The sequence below is a fragment of the Macrobrachium nipponense genome, chromosome 39 (assembly GCF_015104395.2).
Source record: "Macrobrachium nipponense isolate FS-2020 chromosome 39, ASM1510439v2, whole genome shotgun sequence".
Classification (NCBI taxonomy): domain Eukaryota; kingdom Metazoa; phylum Arthropoda; class Malacostraca; order Decapoda; family Palaemonidae; genus Macrobrachium; species Macrobrachium nipponense.
Window position 1 is genome coordinate 42,693,834 of NC_061099.1, and position 20,420 is coordinate 42,714,253.

At 43.2% G+C, this 20,420-nt stretch overlaps 1 protein-coding gene across 1 annotated transcript in view; it reads left to right on the forward strand.

Moving 5' to 3' along the window:
* Positions 1 to 5,337: 5,337 nt before the first annotated feature.
* Positions 5,338 to 20,420, forward strand: part of LOC135210441 (DNA-directed RNA polymerase I subunit RPA49-like) — a gene marked incomplete at its 5' end in the record, with an annotated part of 81,833 nt that continues 66,750 nt past the window's right edge. The window contains 2 exons of the mRNA XM_064243338.1: positions 5,338 to 5,554; positions 15,679 to 15,854. Of these exons, the coding sequence (XP_064099408.1) occupies positions 5,338 to 5,554; positions 15,679 to 15,854 (393 nt within the window). The remainder of the gene's footprint in view (positions 5,555 to 15,678; positions 15,855 to 20,420) is intronic.

Sequence of the window (20,420 nt, forward strand, 5' to 3'; positions counted from 1 at the left end):
TTCCACATGTAGTGATAGTGACATGAAGCTTTTAAAAGTGAATGCCCACAAGTGAGGGCTATTTCGACCTCGATAGCCTTTCACAGAAAATATGGCACTCAGTGACATTTTGAGTGCCACATATTGGCGGAGCAACTCGGTGTTCGCTTCACACTACCTGCGGGAGGTGAAAGCGACATACGAACATTGCTCGTCGCTTGGACCATACGTCGCTGCAGACACTGTTTTGGGGGCAGGAGGTAGCACTCATCCTTTCCTTTAGTGGTTAGGTGAGCTTTTAATTGTGTGTGTTTTTTGGTTGTGGGGTTGACCGCCCGAGGCGGATCTCCCTTCTTTAGTCTAGTTTAGTGGAATACCTTTGGTAGACTAGGCCAGGTGGTTTTTTACTTCATTGCCCTCATTGTATGGTCAATGGTCTAGTCACATCATGGTCACGCCCCCGTTGACAGATCATCTTGAGTGCACCAGCTTATAGGTCTCTACCTCGCTGGCAACTCTAGTAGCACAAGCAAGACTTACGTGGCAGTAACCACGAAGCCAGCTATGCTAACAGGTAAGGAACCAAGATATCAATTATCTGCATGTATGTTTCCTAAAATTCTATTCTGTCTCTTCCCACCACCAAAGGTGGGATTCAGCTATATATATATCTGACAGGTAAGTTTCATGAACAAAATGATATTGTAATGATACAATAAAGTTTGTTCATACTTACCTGGCAGATATATATAATTTAAGTACCCACCCACCTCCCCTCAGGAGACAGTGGAAATAAATTATGAATAGAAAATGGGAATGGTTCCTGATACCCGCCTCCCAGCGGCGGGAATGGGTACTAACCACCTGACTCCCACTACGTGTGTCGTAAGTTTTTTAATTTCTGTCGGACTTCGGAAAATACAGCTATATATATATCTGCCAGGTAAGTATGAACAAACTTTATTGTATCATTACAATATCATTTTAAAGCTGAAATCGATCAGACCTTCTGTTCATCCCTGGTCACCTTTTGTTGGGATGGATAGAAGATCTAGTATAGTTTTAACACGCCTGCGTATAGGGCATACATTTTTAACACACAGGTATCTTTTAACTAGTGGAGCAGAGAGGCAGGTTCCTCAATGCTCCAATTGTAATGTTGGCATTACAGTGAGGCATATATTTGTTGACTGTCCTCTTTATTTTAATCTTAGACGTCTGTTTGGTTTCATCAACAAACCTTTGTCAGATATTTTAGGAGAGGGTGCTCCCACAGAGGAAATTTTTAAATTTCTTAAGGAAATCCATTTGTTTTATGATATTTAATTGAGTATTTTAATTTGAATTTAATTTTAATCATTTGATTTAATTATATAAGTGTATCTTCTATTAGTAAATATATCCCGTTGATATATATGCGCTGAATGGCCTTTGTCTCCGGCGCGTGGCAAATGGCCACAAATTTTATAAATTCAATTCAATTCTACCTGTGGGTAGAGGGACACGGTCGTCACCCTGCTGGATAAGGACGAGATGCAGGTGAGCTACTCAACAGAGCCCCATTCTATCCCTTTCACTAGGGATAGGAGCGTATATCCACCATTTCTTCCAACAAGGGGGAGGAAGTGGATGCCAGCTTGAGACAAACCCATAGTACTTTATGTTGCCTCTTGCAAACAGGAACAAGTTCTTGCTTGCTGGTATGAAGAGATACGCTTGCCTCTCTCTTAGTACTCGGCCCAGAGGTCTGACCATTGATCCTGCGGTGCACACCCCGATCAATCGGACAGGGGCTTGGATCCCTCCCTTGCTCTTACGACCAGGGAGGCATTCCAGGGATGGATGAACACCAGTCTGTTCATCAAAAGACTCAGATTATTCCCACCAAGAAGTGAGTCTTCCTATTGTTAAAGGACCGATGGTTTGTATTACGTATCGGAATAAATGACAATTTGTCGAAAATTGCATTTTTCCTAACTATACAAACCTGAGGTCCTTTAACAATAGGAAGTAGCTAGCGGCAGCTGGAACGGTCGTAAGCTTTGAACAAGGGGAGAACGGTAGTTAACTGCTTGTCTGACAGTTGCGCGCCGCGCGATGGGAGGTAAACAAATCACTTTTGCTTTTGGCCCATGCAAAATACGCAGAGTGAGGGGTGGCATGAGGAGGGACTATATGTAAAGGACCTCAGGTTTGTATAGTTAGGAAAAATGCAATTTTCGACAAATTGTCATTTCTGGGCAAGGGTTCGTGTCGCCCAGTGAAATCCCCCCAGTGTTTCTCCCACCCTTGCTCCCAAGATTGGCCTCTTAACTTCAAGGATGGCCACGAGAGGCGCTGCGGTGGGAGGGTGTGTAGTAGTAGTTGCTGGCGCCGACCGTGTATCAGCTCTCTCAGGGAGGGGGATTTTGGTGAAGGAGTACTCTAAATGACAAGAGGTTTGTGGTAGTGGTCTCACTCGCCCTAGTACCATACCGACACCCTATTTTTATTTTGGGTGAGCGAGTCTAGTTACTCTGACATCCCCTTATTTTTGTTTTTCTCTGGTAATGTTAGTATCATTTACCTAAAAATAATGAACTTACGGGTTTATTTCACTGGGTGACACGAACCCTTGCCCAGACATGGATTTTTCCTTCGTCAAAATCCCTTATCTGCCAGGTAAGTATGTACAGAACTTTATTGTAACATAACAATATCATGTTTCGTATGTAGGGACTTTCGTACGTAGAGGTTCCACAGTAATTACAATCAAATAAGCACTGTGGAGTTTCAGTTGTGATGGCAGTAAGGATAAAACCACTGATTACAAGGTAAAAAAGAATTTCAGTTCAAACCGTGACCCCGGGAATAAGGAGTTTCATATTTTCACTACTAGTATAGACAACAAAATGTTTTATTGTGCTGATTACAACTGCAATCTTGAGTAAGATCAATAAACATTACATATAGTATAGGCAAACATTGTTCAAATGAGTGATGGGAAGGCTGGGAAAGATGTTGGATCCTTGCCGGTTACGAATGGCACCTCAGTTGGTCAATGCCATATTGGATTTAAAAACTGCCTTGAAAACATATTTTACAAAGACCTCACATGCCTATTTTAGTTCGTATGGCACTTTCATATATCACATTATGTTGACGAAACTTCAATCTTTTGAATAGTATGCTTAAAGATGTAATTGTATTCTTGTTTCACCAATTAAATATAAAGTGAATAAGGCAGATCCACCCGATGACGATGGATCCACTGCGATGTGTCCCCCACATGTGAATGCACATGGTGTAAGAAAAAAAATTATAGGCTAACATGTTTTCTGCGCCTTCCACCGAAAGTTGAAATTGAATACTTCCAACCCTGCAAGGAGCCTCTTTTACAAGACGCTTGTAAAAATATGCTAATTTTACCGAGTTATACTATATGTTTTTATTGATAATTTTTCTTATTTCATTTTGTAAAATTGTAATTACAGCTTGAACAGTATCATAATATATAAGAACTGAATTCATTAACAAATTCCGAGTATGTATATGGTAAAATATTTATGAGATTTACTGAGGTGGGGAAATGCAGTACCTTTTTTTGAGGTGTAGCCTAGTACATGTTTTTTCTGATATTTCGTTGCACTTTAGTTTACAAAATTACAATTATAACTGACATTCTAAAAACCAACAGCAATCCATGGGTTTGTATGAACAAATATGTAGAGAATCATCCTGGGTGGGGAGTTCCAGTACATTCCCCCATGAAATCTCAAGTCACCCTAATCTCCCTCTATCCTATAGTGATTCTATAAGAGTTGCCATAAGTCATTTATGGAATTAATGCTCTGAAGTATATTTGTATGGTAAAGACCTCTGGTTTGTATAGCTAGGAAAAATACAAATTACCTTTAAAATTTGTCATTTTACATGCAAAATGTTTCTTACTAGCCTTGGACACTTTCTATGGACCAGTGGTGGCTGCTCAATGAGTCGGTTTGCAACCCCAGCTCCCTTTCATAGGAGACAGTTTAGGAGTGACTGGTTCTCCTTCCTCTCTTACTTCCTTCTCTGGGAAACAGAGAATGAAAGTGCCATTCTGTATACAACCGGAAGGACATGGGCGCAGGTTAGCTATCCGACTGAGTTCCAGTCTTTTCATTGTCAATGAAAGGATATAAGTTCCCCAGCTTTGTCAAGGGGAGAGGAGGGCAGACAATAAAGCAAACTTGTTGATCGTATTTACCTGTTTTATTGTCTCACACTTCAGTTGGGTTCTTACAGCCAGATTAAATAATGGAGTACAAACCCTTTTCTTAGTACTCCAGAAGTCGAGCATCTGCCACATCCCCTATGTGCAGTACACTAAAGGTGTGGGGTTCCTTCCTATGCTCCTAACAGACCAGGAAGGCAACACCCCAGGTTGGGCACACCTACCAGTCAGTTGAGAGATTTGCTCAGACTCCTCCCACCAATGGGCAAGTCTCCTATTTAAAGAATGATGGTTTGTATTTGTGTAGGAACAAATATAAAATTTTAAAAGTATTTTGTATCTTTCCTATTATACAAACCTGAAGTTCTTTACATTACATCCCATCTCAGCCAGCTGGCACTCTTGCTCCTGGGCCGGAAGGCAAAGTGGAGTGCAGACTGACAGGTGGGCGGAGCTTCCCCACCTGTTGGTAGATGGCAACCTTGTCAGTAAGCTTGATTGGCTGTTCCAGCTTTCCTTGAAAGCTAAATCCTATGTAAAAAAACTTCAGGTTTGTATGTTAGGAAAAATACAAATTGATTACAAAATTTGTTATTTTCTGGGTAAATTTTTTTGGAGGAAAGTGAAAAATTTTCTCATATGTAATTTCTACTCACTATTCCACATACATAAAATTTACTTTAGGGAAATTTTTTATGCCATTATATAGAAAAAATCTTCAGCTGCAAAATGAAATAAAATTGAACAGTGTACCATGAAAATTGTTGGTGTTATGAGTCTTTGAACAAAAGAAAAGTTATAAAATTTTTACATGTGCTATGTAAGTCACTGCCACTTCCCACAGATGTAATTGATCATAAGGGTCATGTGTGAAAGGGTTAATGTTTGCTGGAATTTATCTGAAATTAGCTGATGATAACAGATATAGCAGGATCAATTTTATTGACTCCAGCAAAACATTTGTAATTATAAGAACAGGTGAGAGACAGAAGTTTATTAATCATTCTGGTGGAGGGTCTTCCATCACTTGGAGTAAGGAAATTTTCTATACGATAAATATTGGAATGCAAATAATACTTCTAAGTGAAGCTGAAGGTTTTTTTTTTTAGTAATGGTTAATTGTTCACCAATGGTCATGATTATATAATTTATTTTTATTACTTTTTTTTACAGCAACATTTTCCAATGGGAAACCCAGAATAAGTGGAAATCTGAAAGGAATTTTACACATGAAAAATACTGCAAACTTCCGCTACCAGAGCCAGAGATTGTTTGTCGTTGAGACTCCCTGGCTAAACTATTTTGGGAAGAATTACAATGACAGTGACTCTTGTCCCAACCAGGATTTAGTCTTCTTGGGTGTTCTTAATAAAAGCACAGGTACTATTTTGTTGTAACACATAGAAATACTTTGCAATGTAATATAATACATAAGAATTAGTATTAATGTGTTCATTTAATGTATTAACAATGTAATGAGTTCATTGAGTTAACTTATTCCAGACATCATGTCAGACTATGTTTTCATCGTTATTGTATTACGTATTTATATCAGCTATGATCTCACTGGGTGAGAAATACTAGTAGGGTGTCTCCAGTGTCTTTATTATTGTTTGCTCTGCCAAAATTTTTATCTGGTTCAGATCTGTATCTTTGCTCTGTTTCCTTGATTATCTCAGCTGTATGACTAATGGCCTCTCTTCCCAAAATATCACAAGTCTAAGTCATCAGTCTTTTGGATCACTGTCTTAGCTTTTGTTGACTATATCTCTCACTCATTTGTAATATAGTCTCTACTAGCCAGCAGTGCACCCTGTAACCCCTGTTCTTTTTAGTCATTCAACTTCAAAAAAGGGATTTTGACGAAGGAAAAATCTATTTCTGGGCAAGGGCCCTTGTCGCCCAGTGAAATGTCCCTTTAGCACACATTTCTAAGGTAAATTATTGCTAACATACTAGAGAAAAAAGCTAAAATGGAAATGCCAGAATATTCTGGCTCGCTCACCTTATTTAAAGGTGTCAGTATGGTTTCTGGGGCGAGTGAAACCACTACCAGGGGTCTTTTGCCATTTAGATTCATCCTTCTTAAAAATCCCTCTACCAGAGAGGAGCCGATCTAAGGCCCACTCCCCGCTAACGTTACTGCTAGCGCCTCTGATGTCATCCTTGGAGTTAGCACCCAAGCTTGGGCCAAAGAAGGGGGGTTACAAGAGAAGGGTGGGATTTCACTGGGCGACACGGGCCCTTGCCCAAAAATAGATTTTTCCTTCGTCAAAATCCCTTTTCTGGGCTCAGCCCGTGTCGCCACGTGAAATAGTATCAGAGAAATGGCCACAAAAGCTTGGAACAATGGAGTACAAAAGAATATTGTAGGAAAAATGAAAAACAATTAAGGTTAATTAGTATAATCTAAAAATAAAATTAAGAACTAGGTAACAAGGGTACTAAAAACTTAAGAGTAAATACATTAACTTATGATTAACCTTAAAGTTAGTTACAATATAACTGAAAGTGTGGTTAATTCTAAAGTTAAATACAAGGAAACATCACAACTTTGTACAACATGTGGCATCCAAGGTACGACAGAGGCTACATGGTGGCAGAGCCACGGCAAGAATGTCAGTGAGGCAGGTAGAAAGGACAGATCTAGATGTAAGCTACTTACTACTACTTAAGCAGTGTCAGGAGAAACTGTGTTTCCCGCTGCCACTGCTGGAAATTTAAGTGCTTCTAAGGACTTGAGGTAATGGCGTTTGAATACTGTCGGAGATTTCCAGCCTGTATACTTTTTCAGATCATCAAAATTCATATGCTGAAAATAGTTGTAGCCACTGCCCTAATGTCATGTACACGAGGGAAGGATTCTGGGTTGGCTTGTTTAATGAAATATAATATTTGTTGCCTTATTCCTTTTAAGGAAATAGTGCCACCCTTTTCCCTCATAAATAAAGGGCCTGAAGATCTTAGGGCCGTTCTATCTAGGTATGCTCTTAGGGCAGTAACTGGACATAAGGATGGGTCCTGAGGAAGTGGGATAATTTTCCACGGGGCCCACCTATCTAGTGGGTCCTCATTTTTAGCTAGAAATTGACGATCTGGAGAAAATAATACTTCTGAAGGGAGAAACTCTATATGACCTGAGTCTCTAGATAGAGCCGACAGTTCAGATACCCTAGCTCCTGAAGCTAGACTTAAAAGGAATAATGTTTTCCTCAGGAGGGGTAAAAAGTCACATGATTCATTATCAGTGTCTGAGGCCAGTTTGAGAACATCATTTAATAACCATGACACACATGACACAGACTTAGGCCTCTCTGATGGCCTGAGTCTAGCACAGGCCCTGGGGATAGATGAAAAATAAGAGTCTGTTAGGTCTATTTTGAAACCAAACTGGAAGATTTTCTTGAGTGCAGATTTAGTAGTAGTAATAGTACTTGCTGCTAAACCTTTTTTCAAACAGTGTCCTAAAGAAGGATTTGGCCAGATTGGTTGTCATGGTTTGGGTTTCAAAATTCCTCAGGAAAATAGATAGTTTTTTAACTGCTGAGTCATACTGACGTAGGCTTGATTCCCGTTTATCCGATTCTAAGAATAGGATGTTCTGAGGGTCGATGTTGGCATCCCTTTTTGCCGCAAACTTCATGAAGTCCATAAAGTTAGGGTTTTCTGAATCCCTGAGGAAGCGTACAGTGTCTTCGTTTGTACTAGTTGTGATAGCTTAGGATTGGGAATCCTTTGAGGTCGGAGTCCCAATTCCAGTAGTAGTGGGAACCAATTGCTCTTGGGCCAATTGGGGGCTATTAGAGCAATGCGTCCCTTGAACGTTCTGAGTTTGTTCAGAACCTTCAAAAGAAGATTCACTGGAGGAAAGATGTAAATCTTCCATTGATTCCAGTCTACAGCCATGGCGTCCATGGCATAAGCCAGAGGGTCCAGGTTGGGAGCCACGTAACAAGGGAGTTTGTGATTCGACTCCGTGGCGAAGAGATCCACCTGAAGCCCCGGGACTTGTTGACAGATCCAATTGAAGGACTGCTTGTCCAGGGACCACTCCGACTCCAGTGGGACTGAGCGAGATAGCGCATCCGCTATCACGTTCCTTACTCCCGCTAGGTGTGTGGCGGACAGGTGCTATTTGTTCTTGGCTACCAATGAAAATATGGCTATCATGACATGGTTCACATGGCTTGACTTGGAGCCTCCCCTGTTGATGCAGTGTACTACCACTGCACTGTTCAGCACTAGTTTGATGTGAGATTTCTTGGCTGGATGAAACTTTTTCAGGGTGAGGAACACTGCCATAGCTTCCAGTACATTGATATGGAGCTGGCGGAATGGAAGGGACCAGGTTCCTTGTACCTTCTTGTACTGAGAGTACCCTCCCCAGCCGCTTAGTGATGCATCTGTTTGGATAACTAGTGCCGGCGAAGGGAACTGAAGAGGAATTGACTTCGACAAATTCTTGACCTCTGTCCAGGGATGGAGGCGTTTGCGTAAGATCGCCGGGACAGTGGATAGTTTGTCTCGGGATCTGCTGTTTGCCCTTGAGCGCCAGACGCGGTTTATATCTTTGAGTTTTGCTTTTAAGAGAACATCTGTTATCAAAGCAATTTGGAGAGAGCCTAGGATTCTTTCCTGGTTCCTCAGAGACGTTTGCTTGCACTTGAGAAATTGTCTGGTTGCTTGGCTATTTCTCTTCTTCAATGACCGAATTGATAGTGTGTGTGAGTTCAAGTCCCATTGAATGCCTAACCACTGAAAGCGAGACTCCAGTGTTAGCCGGGACTTGGTCCTGTTTATCTGGAACCCTAGGCGTTCCAAAAACTTGATTACTTTGACCTTTGCTTTGTGGCATTCCTCGATGCTTGTGGCCTAAACAAGCCAATCGTCCAGATACACAACTAGCATTATTCCTTGAGACCTGGGTTCTTGAACGACTATCTCCGCCAATTTTGTAAATATTCTGGGGGCTACGTTGAGCCCGAAAGGCATTACCTTGAAGGAGAATGCCTGGTTCCCTAGCCTGAAACCCAGGAACGGACGAAAGTGTCTTGCTACTGGAACAGGATAATATGCATCTGTAAGATCGATAGAGGTGGTGACGGCCCCACGGGGTAGTAAGGTCCGCACCTGCGAGATGGTCAGCATTCTGAACTTGTTGCAACGAATGAATAAGTTTAGACGGGACAAGTATAGAATTATTCTTCGTTTGTTTGAGCCTTTCTTTGGCACGCTGAACAAGCGACCTTGAAACTTTAAGTGCTTGACTCTTGACACTACTCCTTTCTGAAGGAGTTCTTGAGCGTACTCTATCAATTCCGCTGTTGGTTGTTGATGGAAGGTTTTGGATGGAGGAGGACCTTTGATCCAGCTCCAGCGTAGACCTTTGGACACAATGCTCTGTGCCCAGTTGCTGAACCTCCATCTGTAACGAAAGAGGAACAGTCTCCCTCCTACCTGAGGGTTCTCACTGGTTCGGAAAAGGGCAGGTCCCGCGCCCTCCTCGTAAGTGCTTTCCTTGGCTGGATGCTCTTCTGCCGCCTCTCTGTCGGAAGGCACCCCTAGCTCTGCTACCCCTGCTGAACCTGTTTAAAGGCTGAAAGGACTGGCTTTCAAACACTGGGTTGAAAGCTGGGGAGACAGCGTAGGAGGTTGAAGCCTGCGCGTGTTGTGGTTGCGCCACCAGCAGAAACTGTTGTTGTGGCTGTGCCTTGGAGGTAGACGTTTGCGGTACTTGTGATACCGGAACCACCTGCATCACTGCCTGTTGCTGAGGAGCCTGGAAAGGCTGGAATTTCCTAGGCTTCTTGGATTTCTTAGTTGATGAGGCCGACTACGATTTTCTCTTGCTGGTCAATCCCCAGCAAACTTTCAGACTCTGGTTGAGTCTGGTTGCCTCGCAGTGAACTGAGTTCACTACCGACTCTGGGAAGAGATCAGCACCCCAGATTGAAGCAGCCAAGAGCATATTGGGCTCGTGTCGGATGGTGGCCTCCGCCAGGACATGCTTCCAACAATTCCGTCTTGCTATGACGAAATCATATAAGTCACACTGCATTGTATGCAATTGTGACTTTGCTATGATCTTAAATAGTGGCTCATCTCCGTAGATCAGAGCCGATACCTCCGTCATAACAAGCGTATTGAGGGACCTGGACAATCTCATTCCGGTGTCAAATTCAGCCTGGATGAGGCTGTCCGGAAGCCTGGGTAGTCTCTCGCTAAACTGCGAGATTGCACAGTCTGGTTTGAGCTTCCCGACCGAAAAGGTGGCCGGGAGATCCAACCATAGATCTTTTGTTCCGGGGAGCAGGAGCGATGTAGGTTCCGTCTCCCGGAGCTGCGGCATTGGCTCATCTTTCGTCGCGGCCTGAATAGTGAGCTCCGCTACCTTCGTAGTGAATGGGATGGGCGTTTCTGCATCCACTGTGAAGATTGTGAATGCACTTTTAAAGGCTTGGACCCTGGTATTGATGCACTCCCATTCCTCCAGGCTCCTAAGCCATTCACGTTGGGGTTGATCCCGGGAGAGGATGACCGTCTCCTTTGGGATCTTGTCCTCTCTCCTCATGGCTGCTTCCGTAAGGCAGGCATAGCCGATGAAGGGGGGTTGCAGACCTGCTGGATGGAACTCGAAGTCCTCAAGCATTCGAGTTCCACAGCCCTCCAACGTCAGCATCCCGTCCTTGAAGGGAGCGTGGGAAGAAATCCTCCAGGGATTACTTGCTGTGAAAGTGGGGAGAGTCATTGAGTCCGGCATGGTTTGGACTACCATGCCGGGCTGCGAAAGACCTGTAGCGGGGTTCTCTCGGAGACCTGCGATGAGGTTCTCCTGAGTGACCAGTCTCTCCGAAATAGCTCGGATTGACTGGCCTGACTCCCCCAAAGAAGATGAGATTTGGGTGAACATCTCCTGGAACTTGTTTTGGACCAAGTTCCCGACCAGACTACCCATTTGCTGCATAATATTGGCCGAAATATTAGCAGTAAAGGTGTCTGGGTCGAAAGGTGCAGGTTCCACCTTTTCTTTGGGGGTCCTAGGACGGGCTTCTGTAGAGGTTGAAGGCTCAGGGTCGGAGAAGAGCTGAGCCTTGTCCCTAGAAGACTTAGACTTGGAGCCCTTCGAGTACGAAGTCATTCTAGGCTTCTCCACTCTGAGATGGTGAGCCGAAGATTTCTGAGTGCCACTAGAACTTGACTTCTTAGACAGTCGTTTGAAGCGTTTTTTAGTCACGCTTGCCTTTGACTTTATGGATCACGTGGGCGGACTTCGGTCTGACCAACTGCCCATCCCCGGTGAATCCCTGAAAAGAAGTAGAAGTAGTAGTAGGGGAAGAAGCTCTAGATGGGCTCAAGGGGAGACCTTGAGCCCCTACTAAACCTGCCTCACTTACATCCCTACCTGCGGCGCCTACCGTCATGGGGTCGAGGTCAAGATCGAGCGCTGCTACTTCCTGCAGGACCTCCTGGTTCGCAGGTTCCTCCGAAGCCAGAGCGACCTGTTCCTGAATGGTGGCCATCAGAGGAGCCGCCGCTTCCGGGTCCACATAGGAGGCTGGCTTTCCGCCGGGGAAGATGAGGGTGGCCATCTCTTTGGACAAAATGTATGGTATGGTTGGCCCTTGGATACATTTCGTCTGAAGCCACCAACCCAGGCCTTCAAAGTAGTTTGAGCGGCGTCCCTGACCGCCTGAGCACCCTGAAAGAGAGGGTTAGTATTAATACTTAAGGCTACATAAGATTAACTTAAAATACGTATGCTAAATGATATATCACGAATTATATTGGTCAATGACGTGGTGCCAAACCGCCAAATCCCCGTACCGGATTACACAGGTAGTGTGGGTCTGGCAGACCTCGTGCCCACAGGGGTCTTGGAGTACGGCGTTGCAGCCCGACTCTATACAGTGGGTGACCTGTAAGTGAAATGATACATGAGTATCAACACTAACTTTCTGGACTAAGTCCATGATGTGATATAGCATAACACCGGAGTGCACCGGAGTTCATAGACAATTTTAAGGCTTAGTCTCTACCTGCTCTTCTGCCGTGTAACGTGGTGAGTGTCCGATAAGGTTGGTAAAACTTGAATCAGTGTGTCTCCGGCGTTGCCGGAGGACAAAATATCACCGAGACAGTAGTACCTAACCAATACGCCGGAGCGAGGAGTACTAGGACGGCGGGTGAGGAGCAGGGGGGGACCAAAAATTGGTGGCGGGGTGTATAACTCCGCCGTAAAAACTTAAAATTAAAATAAGTAGGTGGTGAAACCCGGATGGTGAGCGGGGTCTGCGCCAACTTAGACTAAAATAATGGATGTAAAGAATAAATGTAAACATGCATGAGGTATAAAAAGATGCCGGAGCTTTCCCACAGTCACTGGCCTTGGGGTCTGGCGATGCTGGAGCCCTGATCCGCCGGAGCGGGGAAGGGTGATGACTCGGGATAGGAGAGCTCGGCCTGAGAAACCAAGGAGAGCCGAGCGCAACCGAGCCTGGTGGCAAACCGAGGCTCGGCCAGGCAGGGATCCCCCCCCCCCCGGTACTCTATGATGAGAGCGGTATGAGCCGAGACAGCGCCGCTTGTCCTCCAGCTAACTCCCGTATCCCCCGCGTGTTGGGGGAGAAGAAGGGAGGGAGCTCGGATCAGTTGCCAGGGACAACATGAAAGAGCGTATCTCCCCCCCCTGGAGGGGAGAGTAAGTGTGGGGGACTGACGCTGGGTGGCTCATGGCGATCGCCTGGACTCTTCTCGGTCGTGGAGTGAGCCACGTGGTGAGCAAGACCATGCGATCAGAGGTGGCCTAGGCCAGCTCGAACCGTCTCAAAAAGCATGAACATCAATAACATCCTTACAAAACACAGGGGAGAAGGAAGAAAATTGATGGATAAGAGAAAGAAGAGTCCTGGAGAAGCTGGGTCGGACCAACCAAGAAGGGAGGGCGGCCTAGCGACTCAAAGCAGCTGGCCTATGCTGATACGTAGAAACGTAGGGCGGTGACCAGGGTAGCTCAGGACCAAAAAGAAAGGACTTAAGTCCTATATGGAGCCTATCATAGACCTGATCACTAAAAGAACATGCATGCATGAACTGAGCTGAAGGGAGCGATGTAGGCTATGAGCTCGTGCGAACTCTTAAGCAACCCCCGTGTTAAATAAATGAATAAATAATCACAATAACACGTCAATACATAATACATAACCATAGTAATAAACATGTACTGCTAAATCATTCGAGCACAAACGGTATAGAAGACCGAGAGTAGCACGAAACAATGAAACACGTGGGAGCGAGCCGCCGGAACAAAGCCGTCTGGGACGCCGTCTTTAATAATTGAAATAAAATGGTTAAACGGGCCCTAAATTGACATGAAACATTATTAGCAGTACTTAACTTGGATGCAGCAATAGCTTGACGTTCCATGATGAAAGGGAATAAATCCAGAGTGAGCACAACACTGAGCAAGAAAAAACTTGTGCGGACTGGATCGTGCTAACGAAAAGGATGACGTCAGAGGCGCTAGCAGTAACGGTAGCGGGGAGTGGGCCTTAGATAGGCTCCTCTCTGGTAGAGGGATTTTGAAGAAGGATGAATCTAAATGGCAAAAGACCCCTGGTAGTGGTTTCACTCGCCCCAGAAACCATACCGACACCTTTAAATAAGGTGAGGGAGCCAGAATATTCTGGCATTTCCATTTTAGCTTTTTTCCCTGGTATGTTAGCAATAATTTACCTTAGAAGTGTGTGCTAAAGGGACATTTCACGTAGCGACACGGGCTGAGCTCAGAAATGTATCTATTGTACTATCTTTGTAAATGCCCATGTCTGCTGTGTAGGGAAGTGCAGGCCTCTCACATCTTACAAGTAGGATTCTCTTATTTACTAGATGTAGTCTAGTACTCCAGGTTCTCCTTTTCTGGAAATTGACATTTAAGATAAATCTTGTCTAGGGTTAAAGGTAGCTCATATATCTGCACTCACAGGCAGGTCACCATTCAAAATTGAGGAGTGAGAGATGTGTATTTCTGGTGATAGAAGTTCACTCTCGACGTGGTTCGGAAATCACGTAAAGCCGTTGGTCCCGTTGCTGAATAACCACTGGTTCCATGCAACGTAAAAGCACCGTACAAACAAACAAACAATCATATTGCTAATCTGAATGACTGTCTAGTGCTGCACCAGGTGTGTTTCAAATGTTTTAGCCCTCTTCAGAAATCTTCTTGCTGCCATTGTGTATAGACACTCGTTGGTATTTCATGGTTTTGCTTGTTTGCTGCTTTCATGGTATTGTATATTTATTTTTCCTATGATTTCTTCCACAGGAATCAAGGCTCAGAGTGTCAGGTTCTGTAGGAGTGTTTGGAGGATGCTGAATTTTGAGGTAGATAGACAGTGTTTGTGCCAGCTGAAAGGGTATGAGGTGTGATCTTGAGTATAGATGTGAGGAATATAGGATATTTGGCAAAATTTATGCTTAAGTTCATTAGATATAGGAAGAGAAGGGAAGCAAGCAGATGGGTCAGGTCATAAACCTATTTTGTTCAACTTTCATATTCTCTTTCTTCCATCTTACTTTCCACCGTATCCTAACAGTTGATTCATAGTGTAACTGAGGTTTTCCGCCTGTTATACCTTTCAGACCATTTTATTGTCAATATCTGTTTCAGTGCTGCATACCTCATAGGTTCCAGTGCTTGGCCTTTGTCATGAATTTTATATTTTATTCTAAAACTATTTTGTTCCTACGCAAATACAAACCTTCAGTCTTTGCATGGGTATTTAGCTTGCGAACAACATGCACACACACACACACACCCAGATTTCATTTTTTTTTTCTTGGACAACTAATAGCAGAAGCAATGAGTCTTGTGTTGGTCAGAATTGAGGAATGTAGATGGGATGAATAATTCTGTAGTATACATTGTTTATCACCAAAAGTACATAGTTCTTAACTTGAAAAAAGAAGGGCCATAAATACAGTTCTTAACTTGACTAACCAATTAAGGTAAAATGCACAATTACATAAATTTACATGAAAAATTGTATGCGAGATCAGCTGTTTTGGAGTTCATATGATAAAGTATGCTAAATTGAAGTAATGGGGTTATCTGTAATTCATTTGTTTTTAATAACAGAACCATTTCCTTACATCAGTGCCCACCCCTTGGTGGTTAGATACAGGTTGGTGAGAAATGTAGGACTTTACTCTGAGGACCCCTCTAAAGATTGAGTGAAGCACAGTTGTCATATTTGACAAGTGTGGTGGAAATAGTCCAAAATATAGAATGTGTATTTTTAATATGTATGTATTAGGTTTAAATTGAGTCATTATCAAATTCTACAGTTCATGTAAAAATATTTCAAACATACTGGAAAAGCTAATTTAACTCATCCATGCAGTGGAAGTTATATTTGTCAATACTGTGTATATTTTGACAATATAATCTTTTCTACAATAATTGACTTAGTTAAATTTATCTCTTTTATTCCTTACATTACTTTCAGGCAAAATGAGGCTTATTGAAACAAGTTCATATACCTTGCAGCCAAAAGTATCATTTGAGAAAGACACAACTGATTCTGTGAGTGAACAAACTTACCAAGAGAAGGTTGAGCGGATAACAACAAAATTTGGAAGTAAAAGAGCTAAGAAAATTATGAAACAAAGGAAAATTAATCAGGCAAGTGCTGGAGCTTTTTTGATATGTTGTGATGGTATGTACATTATGTTATACTGTATATCATTACTACAGTATGAAAGGTTAGAAATCTGGTACGTAATTGCATATGATCCTAACAGCATCTGTACCTGCTGGAATCGATGGTTAAGTTTGGTAAAACAGTAGTTAACTGGTGTTACAAAGGTGAGTGGGAAACTCAAACTCATCGTAGACTGAGGATGTCTTGAGGTACTCCTGCTGGTTGCCAAGTTGAAACTTGAATGTAGGCACCTTATGCGCTTTGTGAATCCCCACAGATACTGCTTCTTCTGTGTGGGTAGGGCCTGCAGTTATGACCTTCCCTGTGGGGCGTGTGCAACTTGATTTCCTTTCTTTTTTTTGTCTAAACCTTCAGCCTAAAACCCTTATGGATAGAGTCAACCTCTTTAAATATTTACCCCTTGTCTTGGTAGGTCTACTAATTCTTCAACTGTGTTGGATTCCAAGTACATATGTTTTCCTTTGTAATCCTCATCTGACATTTATACGAGCTTTCTTTGTAAACTTATTTTTATATTTCTTCAGTCAGTTAAGCAAAGGACAGTAAGTCGAAAAGCCTATCACCACTTCATTTTTTTCTCTTGTTTGTTGCATTTGTCTTTATATATTCATCACCTTCCATATTTTCGTGATTCACGTATCTCTAGTATAAAAAGCCCATTAAAACACTCTGGTGTAAAGCTAAGGACTATTTTTCGTTGGACTGACTCCCACTCTGATCAAGTAGTGACTGACAAAAGAAGTTACATTTGCAAAATATAAAGTGGCAAATGAGGGTTACCCATATCCATACCAAATATTTGTTAATAAAAATTACCGTTGAAAGTTAATTTACAATTTTTTATACAAAGGGATACCAAATTGATAATGACAATGGTAGATAATTCTAGATTACATATATAAGTCCAAATTTTGTGATAAGTTAAATATTTAAGCATTAAGATATATTACAGAAGTATTATGTATCTGTATCACAATAAGCCCTTGCTATCAGAAATATTGCTTTCAGCAATTGAAAGCTAGCTATGCCTATTAATAATCTACCCAAAATTAATGTTGGTAAGTGGACAGATGGGATGAAATAGACCATAGAATACCACCTGTTGATGATTGATCTGATTAAGATAATAAATGCTCATTTAACCACACTTATTGTAAAAGAGGATATGAGCACTTACAGTATAATGGATAAAAAGTTATTTGTTCATGAAACTTACCTGTCAGATATATATAAAGCTGTATTTTTCCAAATCTGACAGAAATTTAAACACTTAACGACACACGCAGTGGGAGTCAGGTGGTTAGTACCCATTCCCGCCGCTGGGAGGCGGGTATCAGGAACCATTCCCATTTTCTATTCATAATTTTTCTGTCGCCGGTGCTGTAAACAACATTTGCAGCACCTCCGTCCAGATTTTGGAAACTTACTGGCTACTTGAGTATCCCTTTTGGTTTTTTTCTTTGGTATCTGAATTGGATCGGTGGCTTGGCACATGTTGACTTTGGATTGATTTGATTTTGGTATTAATTTTTCTTTGATCAAGATGTCAGGGTCTAGTTCAGCTAGCACTAGGTTTTGTTCTATGTCTGAATGTAGAGGTAGGCATGAAAGCTTCAGTAGACCCACATTCTGTTTGTAAGGTTTGCAGGGGGAATGAATGTACGTTTGAAAGTCGTTGTAAGGAGTGTGAAAAATGTCCAGATTCTGAGTGGAAGGCGTATGAAACCTATCTTAAGAAACTTGAGCGAGATAGGTTAAGGAGGTCTTCCTCCAGGAGTGTTTCAGGTAGGCAAGATTTTAATGATTCTCCTGCTAACCCTCCTTCTGTAGTTTATGCTCCTACCCCTGTAGTGTTGCCTCCAGCCCCTGGAGCAGTGTCGGTAGAAGGTAATACTTTATCTTTAATTCTTGAATCGATTCGTAACTTAGAATCAAAAGTGTTAGCTCTGGAGCAAAAGTGAAGAAAAGTGCAGTGAAAGTGCCCCTTGTGTATTGGAGGGTGCGTCAGATCGGCCTCATTCCGCCCCTAGACCTAGACCTCTGCTTGACTCCCAGGTTATGGGGAGAGAGCATGTCGAAAGTCGAAGGAGGGTTACGAGGAACCCCCACCGATCTGGCGTGCCTTCGGCAGCTTCTGACGAACCTACCCAGACTGCCAAGGAGCGTGCGCGTGCACGTCTTCTCAAGGAGTGCTTTTCCTTTTCGGAAGCGTCCTCCCCGCGCAAGGGGTGGAGCTCTCATGCCACATCACGTCCGCTGAAAAGGACGGCTCGTGTTCGGGACGCTTCACGTCCAAGTTGTTCTCCGGAACTTTGCTCTTCGCCTGATAGTGCGTTTGCTGCTTTTCCTCCGCAGAAGAAGCGTAAGGATTCTTCGGAGGCGGAGTCTTTCCTGGATGATTCTTTCGAGCGCTGCAGTCGCTCTAAGGTGCGTGAAGTGGCGGTTCCTGGGAGTAGGAAGAAGGCGTCCCCTCGCCACTCGCCTGCTCACAGGATCAGCCCCTCCCCAGAAAAGGAGGCTTCACCTACAAGCAAGATTCTCCAAGCGCTGCAGCAACAACTTCAAGAAGTAATATTAATAAACATTACCTTAATATAATTTATCTAGCCCTAAATCCCCAAAAACCGCACCAAAATTTACCACATTGGCAACCCTGTTACCTCCTATTCTGTCCGCCAGTTGGCAACACTGTCGTTGACACATACGAAAAACCTTCCCTCAAATCAGTTGTTAACGAGCGCCCGTGTTGTTTACATCACGGCCGCTCTTTATAAATTTCCTTAAACATTTTTGTGCCTTTAAAGCTTTCATTATTTGTTAAATGAGACTTTATATGAATTCCCACTCACGCATTACATCACGAAATAGTGAATTAACTTTGATTTCTGTAGTGGTTCTTATCTTAAATTACGAACTTTTGCGCGACCCGGAACTACTGACCTGTCCAATTCTACAATGGATTACCAAGAAATTACGATGCTTCCTTCTGCCAGCAACATCAGGAACTGCCCGGTTTGTGGGACAAGGATGAGTAGCAGGGAGTATGAACCACATGACATTTGTAGCTCTTGTCGTGGACAGGTTTGTGACTTGACTTCTCGTTGTGACGTATGTAAGCCCTGGTCTGACGAGGATATGACTGCTTATATGAAACGCCAAACAATCTTGCAGCGTAAAAGATCGGTTAAGGAGAAAAAGAAATCGATTGCTAGAACTGTATCTAACGAATTCTTTGACTTGGGCGCTCATGATTCTGGCTCTTCGGTTTCGGTATCGTACGACTCCGACTCCGAATTGATTGATGCTTTGCCCCCTGTACAACCGGTAATTAGTGAAGTTATTTCTGATGTAGATTCGAAGATTTTGGCAATGGAAACTACCTGGAAACAGAATTTTAAGAAATTACAGCTTAGTCTAGATAGAGATATTTCTGCTAAGTTTAACAATCTGTCAGAGAATTTTCAAGAAGCCTTTACTAGAATGTCTAACACACTTAGATTCATTTTCAGCTCCTCGTCAGGTACCTGTCGACAGCACCATGGGTAACGGTGCGACAGATACCCCGGCTTGTGAACCCCGTCGTGGCGAAGGCCTAGGGGGGATCCGGTCCGGGCAGGTGCCTAACGAATCTTTACCCAACGTGTCCCCTGTTAGTCCCGTAACAGTGCCAAAGGGCGCTTATTTAGGAGAAGGGGGGGAGGGATATTAGTGTCAGACCTAAGATAGCTAGTCGTCAGGATTTTACCTTCAGAGGAAGTTTCTAAGTTAGGATCTGACGATGATGATGATGATGACGCGGATTCGTGTGATATTGATGTTTCCTCGAATGGATGTCATGATGTAGAATTCAAGAAACTTTTTGATTTAATTTTGAGTTTTCTTCCTCAGGCGAGGCCTAAAGAGCAGAAGCAGCCTCCGCCTCGTTGTATTACAGAAGGGATTTTTCTTGACGGTCCTTCCCGGTCACGGGAATTTTTACGTTTTCCCTTTGCCCAGAGGTTCGCGAGAGTGAGGGCGGACGTTGCCGCTAAACTTTCGAAGGTGATCGGGGAAGGGAAGAGGAAGCTCTCTTCTCTTCTACGACACCGGAGAGGAGTTTACCAGGTGGCGGATGATTCTTCATTCTCTCGACCCCCCAAGCCAAATCCTGATTTTGTCCGACTTTCAAGTCAACCCTTGCCTTCTAAGGCTTCGGTCTCTGTCTCAATTGAAGATTTTATTGCTATGGAGGCTGTTATGAGCTCCTTACAAGAAGCTCAATCCTTCAATATGTGGGTCCTCGGAGGGCTTTTAATGTATATCAAGGACTCCGGGTTTGTTCCTCCTGATGCTCCTCTTTTTGAGAAATTCTGCTCATCCATTTCAATCGCTTCTGTACATCAGAACGAGCTTGCTGCTTCAATGCAGGCCTTTCTTGTTTCTCTAAGGCGTAACCTGTATTTGTCGCAGTTACCCTCCTCTGTATCGGAGATTCAGAGAACCCGTCTGTTGTCCTCTTCTCCTTTTGGCGATTTTCTTTTCGATAT